The 25783-nt window shown below is 39.7% G+C and overlaps 1 protein-coding gene across 2 annotated transcripts in view; it reads left to right on the forward strand.

Moving 5' to 3' along the window:
* The window catches only part of cdh4 (cadherin 4, type 1, R-cadherin (retinal)), a 196335-nt gene that overhangs the window by 100149 nt on the left and 70403 nt on the right, over positions 1 to 25783 (forward strand). For both annotated transcript variants that reach the window (XM_088423329.1, XM_088423330.1), the window contains exon 3: positions 24187 to 24413. In XM_088423329.1, the coding sequence (XP_088279455.1) occupies positions 24187 to 24413 (227 nt within the window). The remainder of the gene's footprint in view (positions 1 to 24186; positions 24414 to 25783) is intronic.

The following is a 25783-nucleotide window of genomic DNA, read 5'->3' on the forward strand; positions in this document are numbered from 1 at the left end:
TGCGCCCCGTGGCGCAACAAATAAAAACAGACCTCGAAGACATCTTGAACCGGAATACTCAATAGAACAAAAGTCACAACCTTGAGAAACTGTCTGCTCCAGCGTCTAATAATGTGACTCCTCCGCTGTATATTCCTCACACATTTGTATAGGTGTTAAAGACGGTAATTGGACGGAAATGTGCCTTGGCAGCAAGAGAGGAGGGAAGAGGTGGGAAAATCATCCATATTAGGGACCCCCGGGATTTTTACCGGGGGGGGGGGGGGCTTACTAAGAAAGTACAACTTACAGGAACTCGTGCGACAGATTTCACAAAGAGACAGAACAACGTGTGCGTTACCGAAAGTGGCTGCTCTCAATTCAAGCCGAACCATTTTTCCACTCTACAAAATGTAACACCAACAGCGGCCAGAGGGGGCACCAAAAAAATAAGCTCAAACCAACCAAAACACAAATAAAGCAAAAATATATTCATGTTAAAGGATGAACTAAATCAATTCCAAAAGCTTAATATTTTCGGGGTAACCCATGCAATCCATGGGCCTGTACCGGACCGTGGACCGGTGGTTGGGGACCTCATCTGTAAATCATCTGTAAGGTGTTCTTATCTTTTGTAGTTCACCCAAGAATTTATCACAAATTTGGGGCACGGCATTTTTCTAAGGTATATGAGATTGTGAACCACATCAACAAAAATTCTACCTAAAATTGATTTTTGTCATGTATAGGCTGCACTGGACTATAAAAGACTGGTAATGACTTCAAATATTCACGCAGAAAAATGGTACCATCTTTTTCGCACTGTAAGGCATATCTGATTATCACGGCTTTCTTATATAGGACGCACTATAAGGCGCATAGAATAGAAGCTACAGTAGTGGTTGGAGTTGCGTTATGCATCACCCAAGATTAGTTGCGTTTGAATGACTTATCAGATTGTTTTGTTGACATTCCCTTTAGCGCAGCCTCATCGGATTATAAACCACATCAAGAAAAAAATTTGACGGAAAATCTATTTTGGTGATGTATAGGCCAGAACGGACTATGAACTGCTGGAAATGACGCAACCCCAGCCACTAAACAAAACGTAAGACAGGGACGCTGTAACCCGGGGGTCCACTGTATTAGGTATGCATTAGTCAATGATGTCAGCTACCCTCCACAAACAAAAGATATTTGATGAGAATTTTAGTATTTATTTTCTTATGACTATTTTAAGACGAGAATTCTCGTCCACGTCGCTGAAAGAGTTACGTGGGCCCATTTGATAGCGACGGAAGACGTGATCAGCGTTTTCTGATAAACCTTGGCGCGGAAAGAGTTACTCCGTGTTCCGTACGACGAAACAAGTTGGAGGACTCCACTTCTGCCACTCTTCCACACACTTTCTTTCACTCGGTAGAACAGAATGACCTGGTTCTGCCAAAAAGCCTTCCGTCTTCCCCGCCGAATGCATTCCGAGGCGCGCGCGCTCTCGAGTTCAGCCTTTCAGCGGGCACACTCCCTCTGCGGCCTTGTTAAGTGATTAGCTCACACAGTTCATACATTAAAAGTGCCTGCAAAGTTTCATTCCACCTATAGTGATTCGTCCGGCTCTGATGAGCAAGCGATTTGCTGAAGAGTGCAGCAGTGGCCCTCATAAATTAAAAAGGGGGGGGGGGGGGGGGGGGGTGTTCCAGGACACCTGCTGGAAGTGCTCTGACAGCTGCTAGGACTGCAAAGTGTTTGACAAAGCATATTATCATTGTCAGGAAAAGTTATGATAATGATGTGTCAGGAGAACAACGGCATAGCTTGGACGCTTGTTGTAAAGAAGAAGGAACTCTTTGTTTTTCCTTGACAGCTTCACAAATGATTAGCGTATTTTTCGTACTATGATGTGTAGGTAAAAGCTTTTAATTTTTCCCAAAACTGACAGTGCACCGTGTAATCCAGTGCGCCTTACACAGCGCATGAACCAAAAGTTTTCATTCTTGGGGGACTCTAATAATTGCAATCAGACATGTGACTGTTGTGTTAGAGCAGTATTCTCACCATCCAGTTGTGTTGCTGTTATGTTGAAAATACAATCATAAAATTTGCATACATTTCGGACAAAATGCCTCGACTTTTTTTCTCACACTTCAAACCATGTGGCTTATGGTCTAGTGCGGCTTATCTGCAGGTTTTTTTTTGTTTTGTTTTTTTTTACTAGCCACCAGGGGAAGTCTCTCACTAAACAAAGGGAGACAGAAGAAGACGCGATTGAAGTATTGATTTTGAGATTGAATTGCTATTTTAATCACAACACTCAACTAAATGCAATCAAAAGCTTGTTACTGTTGTGTTGGATGCAGTATTCTAACCATCCAAATGTGTCGATGAAATGTGGAAAATATGTTGGCGTTGCTCTTATTTTGTAAAATTACCTTAAATTTCGGACAACAAACGCCTACTTCTTTTCCTCACTCTTTGAACCTGGTGGCTTAAGGTCCATCGCACCTTATCTATGTTCCGGGCAATGTTCCGCTAAACAAAAGGGAGACTGAAGATGATGCTTCCGAAGTATTGATTTTAAGATTGAACTACTATTTTACCCGCCACCAGGGGGCACTCTACGAAATGCAATCAGGTATGTTACAGTTGTGTTGTCGCAGTATTCTAACGATCCAAAAATATGTTACACATGCAGATATGTTTAGTCTAATTTGTGTCACGTACCATCTTTTTGCATGTTTATGATATGAATAGGAAAGCTTTGTTTAAAAAGGGGAGGGAAAAAAGCCGCATTTTGTGATGCATCCATTCTGTTATCAGGTCGCCTCTCTGAGAATTTTTTACGGCAGCCTTCCAAGTGCACATTTCATGATGAGCAGGACTCATCTTTTCACCCCTTTCCCTCGCTATGTGGTCTATTTTTATCTCCTCACAAGCTCTCCGGCACGCTTGCTAATCTTCATGCTTTCCCCTTTCTGTTTTCTCCCCTCAACCGTTTGATTGTCTTTTAGTATCTCTTACTTGATCCTCGCCGCCATTCGATGTATTCCATTCTTCTTTTGACACGTTGTGCAGGCGGGAGCGGTGTTTGGCGTTAATAACTGTAAACTGCCAACTGGCAGTGTCACCTCAGGCGAGAAGCATTTGTCAATAATTTATGTATTGCCAGTGGCTCAGGTTGTTTCATGATCAATGTTTTAAATTACTGATGTAAATATTAAACTTGTACATATTATTGCATGAATTATTATAATATGTTCTTTTTGTCACTGGGCAAAACAATCGTTATATGTTGTGGCATTTTAAATTTGACAGGAAATAGTACAAGAAAAAAAGAACTGCTGCTGCTCCCACTTTCAATGAGTACACAATTGCATGCCATAAATTTTGGACCATGAGCCACTATTTTTTTCTCGTGCTTTGAACCCTGTGGATAATAATCCAGTGCGGGATATTTACTGTTTTATTTACTAGCCACCAGGGAGTAATCCACCACCGACCAAAAGGAGACAGAAGACACTTCCGAAGTATTGATTTGGAGTTTGAATTGCTATTTTACTCACCACCAGGGGGCACTGTCCACTAATAAACACAGCCAGGCGTGTAAATGTTGTGATGGTATTTCTAAGCGTGCTTTCAGTCTGTGTCGAAGTTTATTTTGGGGCAACCTATACATGACAAAATATGTTATGTTCATTGTTTGTTGTTTGTTTGTCTCCAAGCAACTGCTTGGAGAGCCGCATTCACTGACTGCTCACTATGTGGGAAATCTGAAACACGGATATTTATACTTATAATTTACGCAAGAAATATAAGAAGAATTGACAGAAGATGAGATTTATTTGTTTTGCTATAGTTCTTCCGTTGTGTGTAAGATGTGGGAAATCTGAAGCACACTTAACTTATCCTACGACAAATTCGTCGCCGGCGTGGGAGCGGAGCTCGGGGACTGCCTGCATGGACCAAACTTTCTTAACTGTTGAATATCACCAAATATATATCGAGCAACTTTGGGTGTGGATTGATATTACATTGCTAAGGCCAAGAGTGAAAAAGCTATTAGAGTGGCTGGGCGCCGTAATAGCACCTTTATCAGAACCGGGCAGCATTTCTTGATTCAGCTTCTCTCTGGGGAAAGTGTAGTTTATCCATTCACTTGACTGACTCAAGATTGGCTGACACCGGCTGCTCTGTTTACTTGAGGGAGTCCGCACACAACTATAGTATGTATTGATCTTGATTAGCTGACTGGTTTTTGACTGGCCCTCGGAGGCACCGGGGTGAACATTTACTCTATCCTTTTGAATTTTCTTCCAAAATGGTCGGATGGTGTTATTGGATGTCTGCAAGCAAAGGATGCTGGCTATTCATGCACGCCTCTCATTTGTGTCGGATTCTCTCTGGGTCAGGGGTGTCCGAAGTTTTCCCTCTGAGGGCCGCATACAGAAAAACAGAAAGACATAAGGACCATTTTTTTTGGTTTTCTTCTACTTGAACTTATTAAATATGGTAAAAAGGAAGCGATCACGCATTGTCTACATCATTTCAAAAAACGTCAAGCACCGAAGTAGCAACTTTTACAGTATTCCTTTAAAGCTAACCATTTTTATGCTACAACCTTTTGATGTCCTGATACAAAAACTGAATATTTTATTGAAAAAAGGATGACGTCCAAACATAGGTTACCATCAAACTTTTTTTTTTGCTGGCTATGTTAAAATGTATTTTTAGTGTATGCAGCGGGCCATTGCAATGTGGATAGTGGGCCACAAAGGGCCCCCGGGGCCGCAGGTTGGACACCATCGATCTAGACAATAAGCCCATAGATACCAAATCTATGTGTATTCAAAAATTTGCCTGATACTGAATGCAATGTTTAAGGTTTGTGCAGTGTTCAATCCTTTGTTTTTATATAAAGACATTCTACATCAAAAGAAAAGCAGTGAAAGAATGCACCAGGGAGCTGAAATTTCACCCAGACGGTGACAACATGTCAATGTTCAAAATAGCACTACCACTTAATTATCACACGTCTAGAAATGTGTCATCCATTAGCTAAAACACTGCAAGGACAAAGTAGAAGAAAATGACCAAAAAATGGTCAAAATAGCGCATAAGGGTGTGGTATTTTGTACAATCCTTTTATCTTTACGTTAAAGGCATTTCACATCACTAGGGAGCTGAAATTTCAACCTGATATTAACAGCATATCAAAGTTCAAAATTTGGCAGCCACTTCGTTAGCATACTACCAGGATTGTGCCATCCCTTGAGCTTAATGTGACCAAAAATGGTCAAAATACAGCAAAAGGGTCCGATATTTTGTCCAATCCTTTGACAAAGCAATAATACAATAATGTATCCGAATATATAACTTGGTTAATTAATCCTTGTGCAGTATTTAGCTCAATCCATTGATCTTTATTAGAAGACATTTCACAGCAACAGGAAAGCAGTGAAAAAATGCACAAGGGAGCTGAAATTTCACCCAGGTGGTGACGACAACTTAGTTATTGCAGCTAAATTACTGTGAGAATGAAGCGGAAGAAAATGACTCCAAAATAGTCAATATATTGATAAAGGTGCGGAATTTTGTCCAGTCCTTTTATCAAACTCAAAGGCATTTCACATCAAAGGTAAAGCATCAAAATGAGACGCTAGGAAGCTGAAATTTCACCCTTATGGTGAAAACGTCTCAAAGTTCAACATGGCACGACCACTTAGTTATCACACTAGCAGGAGTGTGCCATCTATTAGCTAAAATACTGGCAGAAGTAAGTGGAAGAATATGAGCCAAAAATGATCAAAATAAGGGTTAATTATGTAAATGTGGCACGCTCTACATTTTTCACTCAGACATAAGACGAAGAGCAAATCAACTTGTTTCATTCTCCATGCGTACTCTCACCTCTCACATCCTTTTTGAGGCTTAGTCAATTTAATGAAAACAAATTAGTTTGAAAGCTAGCACAATACCGGTAAAATAACAGGTAAGATTGTCGTCACGACGACCTCATAAATAGACAATTCAATTATAGCAGCAAATGGCGTGAATCAGGGTTGTGTCGAGGTCCGATATGTAAGAGCCATCAGCCTAATGAACTTCAAGTAAACACTTTTGAAAGCGGCGGTCCTCAAATGGGCCTCCAGGTACCCCTTGGGGAATTCTAACAAATGTATCAACAAATTTAGTTGAATGCTTTTCAAATCCGTGACAGAAACAGTATATTTTCCTTTCAATATAAGAGCAAATTAATTGGAAGATGAAGCCATGTTTTGCTAACTTGTGTCACAGTGATGTTGAATTATTATTTTAAATAATTATTAATTATTTTATTAATTATTAATTATTTTAAATAATTATTGAATTATTATTTTCTATACAGAACTCTTGAACTTGTAGCACATGTACAAATGTGCTCGTGATGTTCCTCAAAGCATGGATAAATCTAATTGAGCCTTATTATTTATTTGCTTTAAATATTTCAGATTTAACAACAGACGTGTGCCAAAAATAATTAATTCTGAAAACACTTCAGGTTTGATTTAGAAATCATTCAAAATCAATATGAAACATCCCCCAATGGCCAAATTTAAAACAGACACAAGGAAGTTATTTTGTTTATTTATTTACATATTTACTTGTGGTGTTTTTGCATATACACACAACCATAAACTTGGTGAAACACAGATGGAGCGCAGCTTCCAGTATTTCTGGAAGAAAGAACTCGAGTCGCGTCGTGTGCAAAGGGAAAAACAACTGCTTCGAGCACATTGAACATTACGCTGATGAGGCGTTGATCGACCGCTCACAATGTGGGAAATCTGAAACATACTTAACCCGCAACAAATAGATAGCGCAACATACGGATATGACCAAGAGAAAAGTGAAGAATTTAAAAAGATGAGATTTATTTTGTTATGCCAAATTGTTGGTGTGTCCTATACGTAGTAATGTTAAAAATTAACATTTCAATTTTTATGAACTTTTTCACTTGAGTTTAGAGTTCTTCACTTCTCCTTTTCCAATATGCAAATGTTCAGCCTGAAAAGGTAGTTTTTAGTGAACAGAAGGCCCAACACAAAAGCTAGTCCAGACGCTATCTGCCTCCGCGTTTTTCTGCCGAAACCTCCGCTCGAGTGATAGGAAAAAGATGAATATTGAATGAGCACATATAGCCATCGCTTCATTGACGGCAGCAGAGCCGTGAAAGGAAATTTCAATATTCCTGGATGGTTCTTCTCTGCCCTGTCTTTATCATATCTTCATTATTGTCCCGTTTATTTATATCGGCAAAGAAGTGAAAAAGCAGCAAATGAGCTATGGCAAACGGGCAGACGAGGTTCTCGCATTTATATAAAACGGCGAGACAAAAGGCGTTCTTTTTTTGTTTGCATGAGGCAGAGACGAACTCATTCTTCCCATTCTGTGTTTGGCTGTGGGCAAGGGTGAATGGTGCAAGTTTTAAGAGCTGAGACGGTGAGTCAGTGCAAGTGTCATTGAAGGGTGCACAAAGTAACTGGCAGCTCTCTCCTGCACTCTGATTTCGCCTTCCATGTTTTACTTATATTACCCTACAAATAAGGACCAGCAGTCAGAAGTGGGCACTTTGTAAGCCTTGATGGACTGTCCGTCAGTTCGTCACACACCAGGTTTGCTGATGGACCGACAAATGACAAAAAAAAAAAAAAAAAACCCGAATTTTTGTAAATTCAACCTCAGCAATACTTTGTTTCACTTGTACTGTATATGACAAATGAAATTTAGACAAATGTTAATAAAACTGTCTTCTATAGTCGTAGGGGAGGCAGATATAAAGGAGAACTGACATCTACCATTTGAGTCATGTAAAGCATGATGTCTTATTTTTAATAAGGATTATTTTCAAGCTCCAGCAGAGCTTGTTGATGAGCTCATGATTTAAATCAGGTGTGTTTGGGGGAGAAAACTGGGAAAGATGCAGGACACGGGCCCTCGAGGCCCAAAATTGCCCACCACTGAGCTAACTGATGATAGCAACAAACCTCAGCATTCTTAGTTTCACTTGTAGTGTGAATGTGGTATTTCACCCAAAAGACTTAACACGATGCTGGTAAACGAGCATCGAAAAATGATGCCTGCTGTTTTTTCTGAAGAGAATGACAGTCATGGTTAGAGGCTTGTTAGCATTAGCATACCACACATAGTCCTGTTTAATAGCATCTACACCAGTGGTGTCAAACTCATTGTCGTGATAGTTTCTGTTGGAGGGCCATCAAATAAAGAAGAAAGAAGACTGTAGGGAGCTGAAATTTCACCCTGACGACGACATGTCAAATTCCATCATAGCACAACCACTTTAGTATCACGCCATCAGGAGAGTGCCATCCCTTGGCTAAAATACTGCCAGAATTATGTGCAACAAAATGACCCAGAAATGGTCAAAATACCGCACAAGGGTGCAGTATTTTCCCCGTACCTTTCATCTTTACATCAAATACGTTCATCAAAAGAAAAGCATTGAAAGAAAACACGAGGGAGCTGAAATTCCACCCAGATGGTGACATGTCAAAATTCAACTTGGCACAAGCACTTTGGTATCACACCACCAGGAGGAGAGTGCCGTCCATTGGATAAAATCCTACGAGAATGATGTGGAACAAAATGACCCAGAAATGGTCAAAATACCGCACAAGGGTGCAGTATTTTTTCCATACCTTTCATCTTTACATCAAATGCGTTCATCAAATGAATAGCATTGAAAGAAAACACGAGGGAGCTGAAATTCCACCCAGATGGTGACATGTCAAAATTCAACCGGGCACAAGCACTTTGGTATCACACCACCAGGAGGAGAGTGCCGTCCATTGGATAAAATCCTACGAGAATGATGTGGAAGAAAATGACTCAAAAAGGGTCACAATAACGCACAAGGGTTGAATGCCCCATGCCATGTATTTATTTGGGTTTGCACGCCCAGTGGATTGGGTTTGATTTGCGTCCCTTTCTGCTGTAAACCTCATTCTGTCGCTCCCATTTTTCACGCGCCTCGCCGGCGTGCTGTCACTCCATCATGTCTACCTTTCTGTCTGTTGCCCACTCCCTCCCTCTCCATCTTCCTGCTCGCCGTCTCCCTCACAGACAGACTGTAGTTAAGAGAGAACATGAAAGATGAGCAAACACGCCGCCTGTCACCGGTCTCATTTTCAAGGCTGGAGTTCTTGGGCTTTCTCCCCAATCGCAAGTCTCCCGCCATCTTATTCTCCTTCCTGCTCCAGATTCGGCAACGAAAATCATTGTCGCTTTCTTTCGTTCAAATCAAATCAAAGATAATTGAGACTTTGCTGACTTTTTGTCTCTTGCGGCGCTCGGCAGATTAGCGACTCAGAAATGGAATCACGTCGTCGCAGAAGGAAATGAAGTTGTCACCTTTTCTGTAATGACAGCCGTCTTGACATTTGCAGGCTTGAATAAACTCATTTAAGACACTTTTTGTAATTGCTGAGGGAAAATGCCATGCCAATCTGTTTTTTGATGTGTGTGTACCGTGTTTTCCGCACTATTATAAGGTGCGCCGAATTATAAAGCACACCTGCAATAAATGACCTATTTTAAAACTGTTTTCATATATATGGCGCACCACATTACAAGACGGATAGAATAGAAGCGATGCTAGTGACTGGGGTTGCATTCTGCATCCACTAGATGGAGCTGTGCTTAAGGGAATGTCAACACTTACTAACCCCTGTGCACACACTTCGCGAATGATACACATTGCATTTTTTTCCAAAATTGTATAAATGCTTTTAAAAGTGTCATAATTAATTAAGTTATTTATGACTATTTTTTTCCGTCAACCACTTAAATAGTTCAGTGGCATCATACATATGCAGGTTAAATTTATTAAAACCCACAAAAAATTGAAAAATGGTATGTTCTGTCCTTGTAGTGACATGAAGACACTTTAAGACCTAGCCATTAACTGCTCTCTACCGCCACCTACTGTCTTGAGGTGAATTTTCTATTTGCTGTGATAATTTGACCACCGCTCAACAGAATGTTGCAAAAATCGCAGGAAAATCAATGTCATAAATCTTATTAAAAGACCTGTCAAAAATTCTAATAATAATGGTTTTATATAGTCCAAAATTTGAACACTGTTATTTTTGTACACAAAATCTCACAATCATGTAGAAATGACAAAATCGTTGTATTTTGAAATTTCATGTTTTAATCATCTGCTGGAAATTTCAGCTCCCTAGTGTAATTTTTCCATTGATTCTTTCATGATATAAAAAAATCAAAGAAATTTCCGTAATTTGTAGCATAACGCCGCAAAGGTTAAACAAGCTGTATACAAACAAGGCTTCAAGGCTTGATACTTAAAAACAATAATAAACTATAACAAATAAAATACAATAATAATTAAAACAGCTAACTTACCTGTTGAGTGCAAACCAATGAAACAAATGAAGCCTACTTAGAAGCAAGCACATACCACAACAACAGGCCTGGAGCAACACCTACAACAGCCTTAAAGTTTTATTGCGAGAAAAAAACAGTACACCAATCACTGGAAGTGAGTATGTAAGAGACAGAAAGTCATCAAAATCTCAATTATCTTTGATTGTGCAATAAATAGACCATAGACCAAACATGATGAATCATCGCGATTTCAATATCGACCAAAATAATCGCGATGATTTTTTGGGACATAATCGTGCAGCCCTGCCACACTTCCATCAAATAATATGGAGGTGCCCAGCGAGTTAGCCAGAATTTTCATGCTCCAGTTTGCCGGGCTTTCCCCCACTGACTTTCCCAGCGATTGCGAGCTGAACAGTGCTGACGAAGCCAAAACGTTCTGCTCTCCAGGCTCAGGAGTGGCTGGATCAATGCGGCGCCATCGCCGTGGCCCCAAGGGGCTAAGGCGGCCATCATCCTTCATACTGCACTGGATGTCCTCATCTGCCTCTCTGTCTTCACTCTGCCAAACGCCGGGCTAAGATTTATGCGCAGCAGACAGCTCAAGCCGAAGCATATGTTGAGGGTTTGCAAGCTAGCGTATGACACGGGTAGCGCCGTTGGCTCGCTAAGACAGCCTAAGCATCGCAAACGGCCGCGGTTTGCACACTTACAAAGTGATGCTGGCAAGCATACGAGGCCCAGCTGTGACTTGGCAGCCAAATCTAAGTGCCGTCATTTTGCTGTTGTAAATACAGCTCACATGCTGGTGAAACGCCGTCCCGCATGTAGACTTTGGAGGTTTCCGTGTTCGATAACGCTTGCTTTTTAACGCTATTGGGTCGCCCGGATTTTCAAATTTAAAATGTCAACAGTGTCAACAGAAAATGTTCGATTACGACCGGTTTGCGAATCGCCGTCGAAAGGATTCATGTAAAAATCGTGGGGAAAGCGTGATAAAACATTGGGTTTTCAATATGTCCAAAATGGACATTTTTCCCATTTTGGCAGTAAATGAGGCCGACATGGGCTAATTTTGACACCTATAGGGTGTACTCTCGACCTCCCGTTTGCAAGCATTTAGAAGGGACGGCGGCGTGGCATATTGAAAGTCGTCATGTTTTGTCAATCTGTGCAATATTTTAGCATCCCAGTGTTTGTTTAAGTTTGTTTGTTTGCTTTTGCTTTGATATCGCACATCAAAAACGTCGAAAAGCCCGAGTTGGGTCCAAATTTACTCCTGGGGTTAAAAATGTAAACTAGTTTTATCTTCTTGATCGAAAAAGTGGTTTAATGATCCCTGGATGAGTGTCTCATCACTTTGAATCGCTCTCTGCGTTGTTGCTCTGTTTCTGCATTACATAACGGTCATTTTTGAGCGATCCCCGTTACGTATATTTCACAATGTGCTCAAGTTGGACTTTTAACCATATCTCCAGTGTGATATCACGTTAATTTATCCTCACCTTTTAAGGGAAACGCCATGTCTCCTGATCGATTAATGACTGTTGGTTTCCACTTATTTTATCGCAAGGTCGTATGTGATGCATTATCAGTTAATGAGAAACAGGAAAAAGTCTGGATTGAGGTAAATACACACCGCACATAAACACCGTACATTTGGAGACGCTCTCATTTGACCTTTCCGAAGAGGTTTTTTTTTTTTTTTTTTCCTGGCCCATAGTGAGTTGCCCACGAGTGATAAGAATAATGCGTTAGCCGCAATGCCCATAGGAGACCAAGCGCGCATTTGCCTCTCATAGCTCAACAGAGAGCTGTTCTCTCGCTTCTCCTATTGTGTCTCCTTCAGAGATAGCGGACAGCGAGGTTTAGCCGTGCTCTCTCTCGGGATTGGTCTCTGCCGGCTTAAGGATCACAAGGGATGGCCCCGATAACTGTCAAAAGGTAGCTCGGAGAAATATATGAAAGGGCAAGAGCCGGACATCTGTTTACCCTTCATCCAACATTTCCTACCACCCTGCTCGACCTGAAACATAAAACATCTGAAAGACCTCAATCCGCATCACACATCTTTGGAAATGTTGTTCAGGAAAGAAATAGCCCCATTTAGGGCCGACTGAAGTAGAAAATGGTGCATGTTGAACTTTTTTTTTAATGTTTGTTTGTGGTTTTTTGGAGTCTTTATACTGTGCTAAAATCTGGGCATTAAGCCTGGTGCAAATGTGACCATTTGTCATTTTCTTCTACAACATTTTTGCATGACCGTGTTTTCCGCACGATAACTTTCAACTAAAAGCCTTCAAGTTTCTCAAAAGCCGACAGTGTGTTTTATAATATGATGCGCCCTATACAGAGCATAAACCGCAAGTTTTCATTTTCGGGGGACGAAAAAATTAATATTTTCTGGACTATAAATCACCAAATGTGTGAAATTATTAACACACTATCATATCGTTTCATATTACTTCTAAACTAAACCACAAGAAGGCGCTCTAGGCCTGTGTTGATCATTTCAACATTGGCAGTAATTTATAAAAACGATTGACAAAGGCTTAAATCATATTCCGCAGAATACAAGCTGCGAATAGTAAAATATGGAGCCCAAAATGATAATCGGGAAGCAGAAAGAACGTTTGGAATTAGCAACTTGCAAGGGACTGGCCAGAAGTTATGTCTTAAGTCTTAATGAAATGAAGAAAACAAAAAACAAAACCAAAAAAAACTCTTAATATGTTAACATGCCAAGCACATTCTCAGTTGTTTCTGGTACGGTTAGCATACCGTACAATTATGGTATTCAGCCTGTTGTGACCTCTATTCTGTTTTTATTGTAAATTGCCTCGGAAGATTTCTTGGTTTTGGTTTTATCAAATAAATTGCTCCCCAAAATGCGTATACACTCCAGTGCGAATTATACCTGTCTTTTGCTTCTCTATTATACATTTTATGGCGACTTATAGTCCGGGAAATACGGTAATCGCCATGTAAATTCTTCCATTTTGCAATTTGATTCAATGTAACCTGAATATTTACTTGAATGAGCATGAATGTAAAAGAAATTCAACATTTCCAGTGGGTTTAATAACCACAATTTAACCCTTAGGGAAAATGGAATTATTTGCTCCAGGATCACCATTTGTTACATTTCAACCATTAACACTTTAACAGCAAACTCAACGGGTTCAAACGAAGATCGCCGACATCGAAAAATCGAATCACAAAATGGGAGAGCATCGGGGAGGGGATTTCATCTATCAGTACCTGAACCTTGTAACGGCCTTGATCTCTTCTCAAGGATAAACAGATTAGTTGCGTCCCTCGTCTCGGGAGCCCCGAGACTAACTATGGCTTTCCCCGGGGAGGGAGGGGCTGACGAGAGACTGGATTAGCCGGCGACGGATGAGGAAACAAACAGAACAAATGGGATGCGCCTGCGGTCCAATCAATGGCGTTTTCACTCACGATCTGCTTAGCTCAAGTAAACAAGATGGATCTTTCACATTGTGATTATATTGAGACCGTGTCATCGTTGCCTCATCCCTCAGTGCTAATAAATTCAAGCAAACACCTTATTTGCTCAGTGACATCATCCGGATTGAAATCCTTGAGGAATCCTTTGACACAATTAACTATTTTGGATAAGGGTCCAACGATATGGATTTTATGAGGCCGATGCCATTTTTTGGGGCAAAAAAAAATAGAGATTACCCGTCAAGGCCCGACTTCCCCCACCGCCCCTCCCCAGTCGTCTACGTGTCGTGCCAGATGTGTTGTCGTGTCTTTTTGTTGACGCACGTGCGGGATTTGTCTTCCAGGCTTGAGCCACGCCCTCTGTTCAGCGTAGTGCATCCCGACGGGTATTCCCGCCGTCTCCCCCTGTCGGTCAATTGTATTGTGTGTTTCTTGGATGGTTTGAGCTTGTTAAGTCAAAATTTCATACCTAGTATTTGTGTAGGTGTAATGATTATAAAGGATGTCTGTCTATCTACCTACCTACCTACCTACCAATTAATCAGACAATTTATTTATAAGATAACAGTTGTCAAAAGAAGATGTAGTCTAAAAACTTAAAAATTGCATAGCAAAAAAATGAACTTTGAGGTCATTAATCAGTTTCATGAGTTTGTGTTACGAGAAGTTGAATGGCTGTCATGGTTATAGTCATTGTCATAATAATAACACATTTATGTAAAACTCACGGTGCACTTTGAATTTAATTTTTTTTTTATCATGTGTTAATTGAATGTTTTGTATAGTGGATTTGGCTCTAAATGCAATAGGGTATAATAATAACAATAATAATAATTCATGATTATTATTTGATCACTAATGATCATTATTATAAAAAAAAAATCATAATCCAAGATACTAATAAAAATAATGATAATAATAATTTTGACATAAAGCTTCAGAGGTTGTCAGTGTTAGTAAAGGTCAGCAAAATAAATATAATAACCAGGGCCTGATTGATTTTTTTTTTTTTTTTTGAAGGTTTTTGTGGATTTTGGACAGAAAAAAAAACAGACTACTGATTCATTGGACAATTAATTTTAAAAAGTCAAATGAATAGTAGAGCATTTGTCTACTTCCAATATATTTCAATCGGTGTCAATTCTAGGCATATATTCACTATTCATGGGCCGTCCTGGTACCTATATCCCACAACAATATTGTTTAAGAAAATAAAAATCCCTTTTCAGTTCACGGGATGCACAATGAATGTGTTTACTAGTCGTTGAATGGGTGTAATTTTCAACACGTGTTTAATCTACATTGCACTATGTATTTTTATGATTTTTTTTTTAAACAATAGGTGACTTTAGGTAGTGTGTATTTGTTGTGTTGCTGACCTAACCATTGCTTATGGAATTCAAGGTTATGGATTTACTAATACTTGTATAAAACTGTTGCTAATGGCTTCAGTACATAAAAAATAAAATAATCGTCAATATGAGACACTTGGCTGATTATTTTGGACGATGATTGAAGGGCTATAATAGGCCAGCTTTATCGTATTTTTAGATGCCCTTTTATTTAAAAGAAAAAAAAAAGTGCCGCCTCATCCTCGAGCACCCCATACCTTCGTCTGTCAGGGATAATAAGATATTTCCGCTCATTCCTCTGTGGATTTTTCTAATGCTAATTAGAGCAATTGCTGGGTATCAAATAAAGATGTTGAACACAGCAGCTAAACAATCACCAGGGAAGTATTCCAAAACGCTTATGCTAATAACACATAAGGGGAGAAGACAGTGTGGGAAAAGCGTATAAAATTCGGCGGGCGGAAAAGTGCAAGAAAAATTCTCTGAGAACGATGACCTCCATAGTATAAAACGTCTCTCTCCTTCAAATGGAAGGCGCCCGTGCTATTATAAAGTTAAAACGTTATCTATAACTCAAAAAAAAAGTTTCCTCCTCGCATGAAACCGTTTCCTTTTCACGCAGTGTGAGACCTCCCAAAAAAAAGTACTTACATGAGAATAATGAGTTTTCATCGCTGTAATTATACGGCTCGGCGCGAATCGCCGATATTACCCGCAAGGCCCTTTTGTTCCTTGATCCGGGCCCAAAGTTCATCGGACCCAAGCAGTGTCCCGCCACCTCGCCTTGGGCTATGTAAAATCATTACATTGCACAAGGAGATAAGAGACATTGTGTAGACAGACATTGCCTTGAGGCTGTTTCCTCGCTTCACCTCTTTAAAAAAGATATTGCCGCGATAAGCGCCGCTCCTTCTCCGCTCGCGCTAAATCGAATGGGAAGCCTGTAAGGCACGCTCCGTCCAAGGAGTGGGGTCTGATTCCGAGAAGGAGACCAAAAAAAAAACAAAGTGTTTGTTTAGTGGGCTGTATTTCAAAAGGAACGTCTGTCATTATAAAAGACGGTTTTAGTGGATCAATCGGGGACGTATCTCATGTTGCGGCTCTCTGTGGTTTGGGGAAAAAAATAATGCTACATCGGAGGTCCAACCGCTGGTTCGCGGCCCGGTACCGGTCCCTAGATCAACTGCGACCGTCCCGCACCCAAAATAATGATGTTTTGGAACTGATTTAGTTTATACCTCAACAATACATTCATTTGTGCTTTGTTTGGTTTGATCTTTGTTTTCTGGCGCCGCCTCTGGCCGCTGTTTGTATTACATTTCATTGAGAGCGATCTTTGCCCGCAAGTGTGAGCAAGTTGTACTTTCTTTGTAAGAACGTTGTAAGAACTATGACAATCTGGCCAGAATGAGTTTGTTTGTCGATCCAAAAATTTGTGACTGTGGATAACTTGCTAGCTAATTTTAGTCCTTATCTTCAGCACGTAATATAATGATGATTTGTATGCATTTAGCTCATTGGCATTTTCGTTTGTGCCAGGTATTTCCCTTTGGTGTGTGTTAGCATATGCATTGATAAGTACTCATTTGTATATTTATCATTTTCAGAATATTGTGTGCTATGCCTACGTAAATATGGGTGGTATCATATGAAAAGATTGATCTCCATTCCTCACTTTGAGTTGAATGCAGGTAATATCTGTGTTGGAAGTATTAAAACACTGCCATGCAATGGTCACAGTTATCACTACAGTGCTCAATTGACATAACAAAAAAAAAAAAACAGTTTTTGACAGGAATTTTATTATTTTTTATAATTACTATTTTAAAAGACGAGAATTTTCGTCCATGGCACTGAAAGAGTTAACGTCTTAATTTCATATATAATAAAGTGTTTGTGACTCCCAGTGTTATTGTAGCCATGGAAAACGAATCAAAATGGCTCTAAATGTTAACTTTGCCTACACCAGTGTAGACTTATTTCAAGGTATCGCCGTGTTGTGGCCGTTTACAGTGAGGAACTAAAAATGATCAATAAGAAAAACAAGAAAATTGAGATGAATGCTTACATTTTTAAGATAAATTCTTATTGATGCATAACAGGGCTGTCTTTAAAATGATCCGTCATTGTTTCTGGGGGAAATTTTATTCCTCAAACGTACTAGAGAAATAGCTACTTGATATCGGTAACCACTCAAGAACTGAATACTCGTATTGGTATCAGCCTGAAAAAAGTGGTAGTATTTCGTATTTATGACGTGCAAATATGCAAGATCCATGAAGAGGAAAGCCCAAAGATAGAGCAAAAATAAGATCTCGATAGAAGAAAAAAAATCTCGATACATGCAGGCCTCAAGACGAGCAGCGCGGATGTGTATCAATCACCGACGCCAGCGACTTCAATCTGTGAGTCCGTCGTTTAATTGCCTCCCTTCTGCTTTTCTCCCACTCTGCCATTTTATCTGGCCCTTTCTCCTTTTTCATTCCTCAAGCCTCCTCATGAATGCACACATGAGAGGAGGCTAATGCAGAGATAAACGGCAGGGCCGGGGACGGACAAATCCTCCAATAATCTACTCAGTGGCCGATGGAGTCCCATTCCCTCAGCGGCCGCGTAACCTCAATTTGTAACCGAGTCAAAATTGAAATAAATACGGGGATGAAAAACTGGGGAAAAACATGAAAATAAATAATATTAATGTCACACTTACCCAAATATTAATGTCCCTTTCTGGCGCATCAGAAAGAAAAGGAATCTGACCCGCTGGTCATATTTTGGGGATCACTGGTTTATACAGATTACAGGTTAGTCTGAAAATAACAAAAAAAAAAAAAAAAAACGATGTCAATTAAATTGATCTGGAACATTAACTCATTCAATGCCAGAGACGTAATTTTCACTTTTTTTTTTGGTTGTTGTTGTTAAGAGTCCATAGTTTTTAACTTTTCCTCGAGTTGTTTTTGCCTTGAATACACAAAGTTACGCACCATCTGTGTTCAAGCAAGTTTATGATTGTGCGTATATGTCACAAGACCACAATTAATAAACAAGTCAAATGGAATACCTTTCTTCGTTCTCTAACCGGAGCGCTCGACTGCATACCTTGCCACTATTAACTGAATCAGATGGAGACATCATCGCCTCTCCATTTTCGTAATATTCCTGCGTGTGAACAAGGATGGACTCGGACGTTGGTTCTGTCCGCTCGCTTTTTTGATTGAAAGTAATGCCATAACAGCCTCAGCTAACATAAGCTGCAGGCGATAGCTGCAAACAGCCAACTGACTGTAGCTCATGCCGTTAAAGTAATTATTGGCAAGTAAGAATACGGCTGATATAAAAATGCACCAAAACTCGGCTTATGTGGGATCGACCTTCTACGAATGGTGTCGAATAAAAAAAATATTTTTTTCAGTTTGTCAATTACCGTTTATATGACCCAGGTATACTTTTGGCCTTTGTGTCTTATTTGGGGGGAATTACGGTAATCTGTTATTTTGACACCCATGCCGCGATGCTAACTAGCGCATCTTAGCTTCTTCCTCTTGAAACGCTACATGCGGATCCCATTCAATTCTAAACCAGGAAGCCCATGTAACGCGCTCCGGTATAAAAGCAAATCTGAGGGCTATACGATAAAAATCCCCATTGAGCATGTGGCCCACACAACATCATCTGGTTTCACACCATATAAAGACCTTGCTATCCTGACAGGCTTGTAGGCACCTACGCCTTGCGTACTGAGGGCAAAAGCATCTTCTTTCACAGATGTTCTACCTGCAGAAGGAGGGAGGTGATAGATGGCGTACAGAGAAGGCGTTGAATGGATGCCATGTGTGTGTGTGAGTGTGTGGGCTGGCGTTGGCCACATACACACCACGAGTGAACTGTCAACGTGACAAAAATCTTATTCGAGCCTGTAATGGCAGAGCAGCTAATAACAAACAGTTGAAAAGGAGACATTTGCGCTGATGGGAGCTCACACTTCTTTCTACACACACTCGCAGTACTTTGTTTACAAATTACACACCCACACACACGCAGGAATTGAAGCCATTAACACCCGTGCTCATCATTGCATTATTACACGCAAAGAGTGTGTTAAAAGTTATCTCCCACAACAATTCCTGCCACCCGCCTTCACACTCACTTTTTATTCATGCGTCACCAGTGACCGCCACATATAATCACACAAGAGTATCTTTTATATCTTTTATTTATATATATATATATATATATATATATATATATATATATATATATATATATATATATATATATATATATATATATATATATATATATATATATATATATATATATATAAATAAATAAATACTGTATTGCGTCCAAACTTCTGCCAAATGCAAGAACCTTTGTAATGAAGTTATTAAAGACTTAATTAGAAATGTAAAACCACTCTGGTTGTGTCTCCTTTAGGAGAGGTCGTGAATCAATACCTCTGAAGAAGTGAGTGAGTGAGTGTATGAAAGTGAACTCTTCACCTTCCATGCTTCATTAACATAATCGTCATCCAAATTCAATACAGTCTGGGTGCATTCCAGGTGAAAGATAAACAGAAGTTCAACTTGATGTCAACTTCTGTTTATGGAGTCTGATTTTATACATATATATATATATATATATATATATATATATATATATATATATATATATATATATATATATATATATATATATATATATATATATATATATAAATAAATATATTTTTATAATAAATATAAAATTCTGAAGAAAAGAATGCTTATTTTAGGATATTAATCATGCGTTCCTATTTGGATTTCTTTGATCGAAACATTGATTTTCTCATAAGACGAAAAAGTGATCTCAAGATGAAGACCATTTTGCTTGATTTAGGAAATGATAGCAAAAAAAAAACAACCTAAAATCTTATTATAAAACAGGACTTACACAAAAACATTGGCTTGTCACAATAATTTACATACTAGAAATATGCACACTTAACAGTCTTCATTGTTTTAATTAAGAAAGTAATTTGTATAATGTTGGTGTTGTCTTGTTTTAAAATGGCAGCTTTGCATGGGTATAACAATTTCAATAATTTAAAGAGAAAATTATGTCATTTATGACCAATTTAATGTGTGGCAAAACTGGCCTGAATTTTTTAATTAAAGAGAAAATATTGCTTATAATTTATATAATAATAGGCCCATTTGCTTAAATTTAGGATAAAATGAGGAAAGCATACTTATTTTAAACACACTTTTTTTGAAATCATTAAAGAGTTTAAAAAGAGAACAAATTATTAAATTTTATCTTGAAAGTTGTTTGAATTTAATTTGAAACTTGCTTAAATTACAATTTTTTTAAATTTGTTTTTGCACTCTTTTGCTCCTAAAACCATAAAAAAAAAATTAAAAATTGACCCAATCAACAAATTGTTTTCTTTCTTTTTTCCTTAAAACAATAAAACTAGCCTAATTTTTTCGGTATTTTGGGGTGGTTTCTCATCTGGGATCTTTTGCAGTATAGTGCTTTGACTTGGCTTTCTTGTGTCATTCCTTTCCCAACCGCTTGTTTGGTTGTAGTCATCGTCATTGCCATCTTCTCCAGTGCTAGTTTGTAGTTCCGTCTGAGGTTGCGCTAATTTGGCGGGCGGAGCAAATGTCCGAGATCGACTGCGATGGTAGAAGGTCACCGCAGATGATTAGCCAGCAGGAAGAAGCAAAGTGCAAAAGCATGACTTGATGTCGTGATAGTTGGTCGTCACTCAGTCTAAAGCCCCCCCCCCCGCAATGCGCTAGCCGCTCCGTTGGACACCATTCTTTCCTGCTACATGTGTGGAGATACGAGTAACCATGCGGAATGACAACACCCTCAGCAGCCTGTCAAGCAATGTTGTGGATGGAAGGATGCATCAAACACACAAACATGCTTGCAAAATTGCTCAAAACATCCTAATGCGCACATACCGTTTGACCGTAAATTGCTTGCGCAGAAGAAACGATTTGGAAGCAAAAGCATCCTACGCATTCAAAATGTCTCTATGCTCTTCCGGTTATGTTGCTCATAAAATAATTGTCAGGTTCTTTGAAGCACTTGTTCGTTCTCCTCAAGAAGGAATCTGAAGTGAATGATATTTCTACTGCGGATAATGATACACAGTGCCCTATTTTTCGGACTCTAAGCCACTAAATGTCACGGGTGGTTCATGAAGCTTCATGATAACAAGCAGTGTTTTCACTTGAAATTGCAATTTATTACAAAAGCAGTTAATGTTGCACCAGGAGGGAAGAAGCCAATCACGTGTCTTGTAGGGGAGTCTTTGAGCTGTTTGACTTGATTTATTGCCTGGCCAGTCTTGTTCATGAAGCTCACATGCCGAGTGACAACTTGAACGCTCGTGGCGGAAAGGGAGACAGGACATAGACCACTTTTGTCATACATTGGAATTTCAAGTGTAAATGCTTGTAATGCTTGTTATCATCAATCAATCAATCAAATTTTATTTGTATAGTCCTGAATCACCGAAGTCTCAAAGGGCTTCACTGATGAAAAGTCTTTCGAAAAAAGAAGTCATCCAGAGACATCTTTTTTGTGTAAGGTACACAGCAGCATCACTTGTCAAAGCCCCCAGAAGGGTAGGAAAAACTCAAAAACCCCAATTTGGGGAAAATCAGAAACCTTCAGAAGAGACCACAGGTGGGAGAATCCACCTCTAGAAAATGGATGGATGGATGGATGGATGGATGGACATACACTACAAGTAAAACAAAGTATTGCAGAGGTTGAACTAAAAAACATCTGTAATTAGGAAATGATAAAAACATCAACTTTAAAAAAAATTATATCCTTCATTTCTTGGCGAAGAACCGATCAGCGAAAGAATAGCAAATTTGTTCTGAATTTCCAAAATTCTCTTATCAACAAGAAACCTGAAACCAGGACTAAGAACGGGAGCATCTACTGCAAAGAATTATGACTAGAAAAAAAAATAGCTGCGCTCCTGCTCAGTTTCTTAAACTCAATGAACTCTGAACAAACTCCCACGCGCATCGCCGAACGCACACACGCACTTTGGAGCATAAACACACATGTAAAAGCGGCACGTGTCACTGCTCCAGCTGTACCACAAGAGACCTGTGTGAGTGACAACAATTAGCCTGCTCGGTTCAAGTAAATTGAAGCCATTTACATAATGCATGCCTGCCATCACAATTAATCTGCGGCCAATTTGAAGCAGGTCTTTGTTATCTCGTCGCAACCTGTTGTTAAATCACCTTCCGCTTTTGTGCGCCGCATAAAAGCCAAGTGATAATTTCACACAAAGCTTTTCTCTCCCGTAAGGACACTGTTCAATAGGCCGGCTTGTTTTAATACAAATATGGACGCCATTTGCCAACAAAGACAGATGCGCACATTGTCGGCGGCGTGTTTACCTCCGTTTCATTTCGTGCGCGACTACTCAGGCGGCGAAAACAAGCGGCGTCATTTTGTTTGATGCAAAGGGGAAGATTTTGCTTTATTAGCTTGTTGTTTGGAAGCTACTTTTGACAGGAAGCTGAGCAATAAATTAAACAGATGACTTGATATAAAAAAGAAAAAAAAAAGCTGGCTGCGTATAATTCTTCAGACCGGATTTTTGAAAAATCACCCTGCCATCGCTCATAACGGTAACTCCATTGCCAGGGTGATTTATGAAATCAATTTGTCTTTTTATCAGCGGCCGGAGTTTGAGATATGATCACAGCACACGCGTTTCAACTTGCTGTTGGTGTGTCTTAACAAGGCAGACGTGCCCAAAAACAGCCATCGTTTATTCTCGCCACGCTGTGAATCATGGGATGATGATGCATTGAGCGTTGATAAAATTTGGCAACAAGGATGAAACTGGCGTCTGTCTGATGCTGTCATTTTGTTCCCTGTTCGGCTTTTGGTAATGGCTTATTCGTGTCGGATGTCACGAGAATATCTGCGCCCATCATCTCTCATGCTTGTGTACGTTTGCAATATTTACGAAAGATTTACTCAGGCACGATTTGAGAGAATGAGGGGATGATGTCATTGATAAGGGCTGAGGCGGGGGTGTCCGAACTGCGGACCGGGGCCAATGGCGGCCAGTCTTGCATTTTTCAAAAATTGACAGACCAAATACGAGAAAAAAAATATGAAAAATTAAGCGTTATATTTTGTTTGAAACCAAAATTTTTATTTCTTCATAAGAAAACCTAGACTTTTTTTCTAATGGTTTTAAGAGTGCAAAAACACGTCTTCTGGATAAGTTCAAAATGTAGCTTAAAGGGATAATGTGTCATGTTTAGACCGTTTTTCACTATGGACAGCAGGAGGTGCTACAGGTGGAAAACAACTGGAGATAAACTGCACCGGGCTATAAGCCGCAGGGCTCAAATCATGAGAAAAAAGTTGCGGCTCATCGTCGGAAAAATTCGGTACGAGGATTTTCTCTAGGTTGTCCCATCCCAAAACATTCGATAGCCGCACCCGTACGGGAATCCCTAAGAAAGTCCACGTCAAGTGAAAAGATGAACGCTGATAGAAGACAACAACAACAGAAAAGATGGTCCCATGTGCCTCAAACAAACATGACACCATCACGCTTGGCAGTCAAGACTCGGTTGCAGTCATCCTAATATCCTTTGGACCTACTCTTCATGCTCTCCCTGGAGAAGCTGAGAGAAACTCTGTTTTGACATCGCTATCTGTCTAGTTTGGAAAGAAGAATGATACAAAAGAGAATTAGGCTCCCCTGTGTATGTGCTTGCGGAAAAAAGATAAGCAGTTCATTTTGCCACAGATGTCAAAGTGAGGAATCAGAAGTGACAACTAAAGGGATGAGATATTTCAAGATACGTTTTGATGGGCGCAGGTTAATCTTAAAATGTGTCAAGGATTTGCCAAACCCTCATGAAGTAAATCTCACTTTGATGTTCTTTCATTCTGTAACCGCTTTCTCTCTGCTTTTTTTTTTTTTCCGCAGTGAAGTTTGACGACTGCCAGCGAAGCAGAGAGGTGGGCTTTGTTAGTAGCGACCCCAACTTCGGCGTCGGGCCCGACGGGGCCGTGTACGCCGAGCAGGAGTTTGCTAACATTTCGGAACCCGTCCAGTTCATGGTGACTGCGCGGGAGCTCTTTGACCCGCACATCTGGGAGACCACCGTTAAGCTAGCGCCAGCCGGACATCCCCATCCTTTACCACTAACAAAGGTACCCAAGTATTGCTTGTTTCTTTGCTTTCGTATCCTTTATAGACAAGGTTGTCACGGATTTCGTTTTTCTGCCGTGTCCCTATATAAATTGCTACAAAATTGGAGCATATATAGCATATAAACAGTTCAAACAGGGTGTTATAAAAAATGTCAAAGCAAAAAAAAATGCAAGGATAAAATTGGGAAATTATAAGGCGCACCATCAGCTTTTGAGAAAATCGAAGGTGTGCCTTATAATGCAGAAAAAAAGGTACAGTAAGTATTTCTAACCACGGTTCTCTGTCGAACGGAAATTCCCGAACCCGGAAGAAAAAAATCTACGTGTTAAATTTTCTACGATTATTTTACATTAACGATCAATTCTCTGCACCCGAACTTCCGGTATCCAGAATGCAGAACCTATTCGGGGTACCGCTCTAGGCAAACACAAGCAAGTGGCGTGTAAGTGAATCTTTATTGTAAAACGAAAACGAAAACGACGCACGAAAACGAAACGTTTGGGAGTCGGAAAGACTCCATTCATTCTTGCTTAGTATAACTGGCAATTTACCTTCTCAGAGGAAATTGCTTCTTGTTCCACGCACAAGAATCAGCAGACATTCAACGGGACAGTTACTTGCAATTAGCAACACAACTGCATGATACGCAGAAAAACATTTTCATAAAGCACGAAATGAAGCCAAACTACTAAATGAAGCCAAAACACTCATGTTTTTTTTCCCAAGATGGCCAAAACTCAACATTAAAAATAAAATACAGTGTACAACACAGAAGTTAAGTACAGTACTGTACTCTATAAGCCTCATTTTATAAACAGTGCATCTTTTGGACCATGTTTTTGCATTTTCCGAGTCAAATATAGTACATGTAGTTTTTGGTTAATAAATAGGTTTTGAACAGTATATTTATGCATTTTATTGCTCGCGTTACACATGAACTGTATTTTGTTAAAATACAGGACGTGTACCGTTGTTTCCCACATACGGAAATTCCATTATAAGGAAAGATCGGACAACCCAAATAGGATTCCTTATTAGAGAATATTTACTGAACATAGATAAGAGACATCATACCGTAAGAAATAAGAGAAATGAAAAGAAAGTCCAACGGCGCATCAACTGGCTACAGAAGTAGCTCGATGACAGGCTAAGCTAGTTCGTTTTGTTAAGTGCACCGAGACGCGATGCCAATTACATGCTCGATTTATCTTTCATCAGAGCTTTCTTGTGTTGCTATCTTGAGAGCGCATTCATTTGCTTTTAATAACGCTCGCTCACCTGTTTTAGTCAAAGAAAAGAGCTCACCTGGAATGTTCATTTTCCAGTGCTTAATGCGGCATCTTTGGCCTTTGAGTCTTTCCGCTGCGTT

This window comes from Hippichthys cyanospilos, chromosome 9 (assembly GCF_059441005.1).
Source record: "Hippichthys cyanospilos isolate Australia breed blue-spotted pipefish chromosome 9, RoL_Hcya_1.0, whole genome shotgun sequence".
Lineage (NCBI taxonomy): Eukaryota > Metazoa > Chordata > Actinopteri > Syngnathiformes > Syngnathidae > Hippichthys > Hippichthys cyanospilos.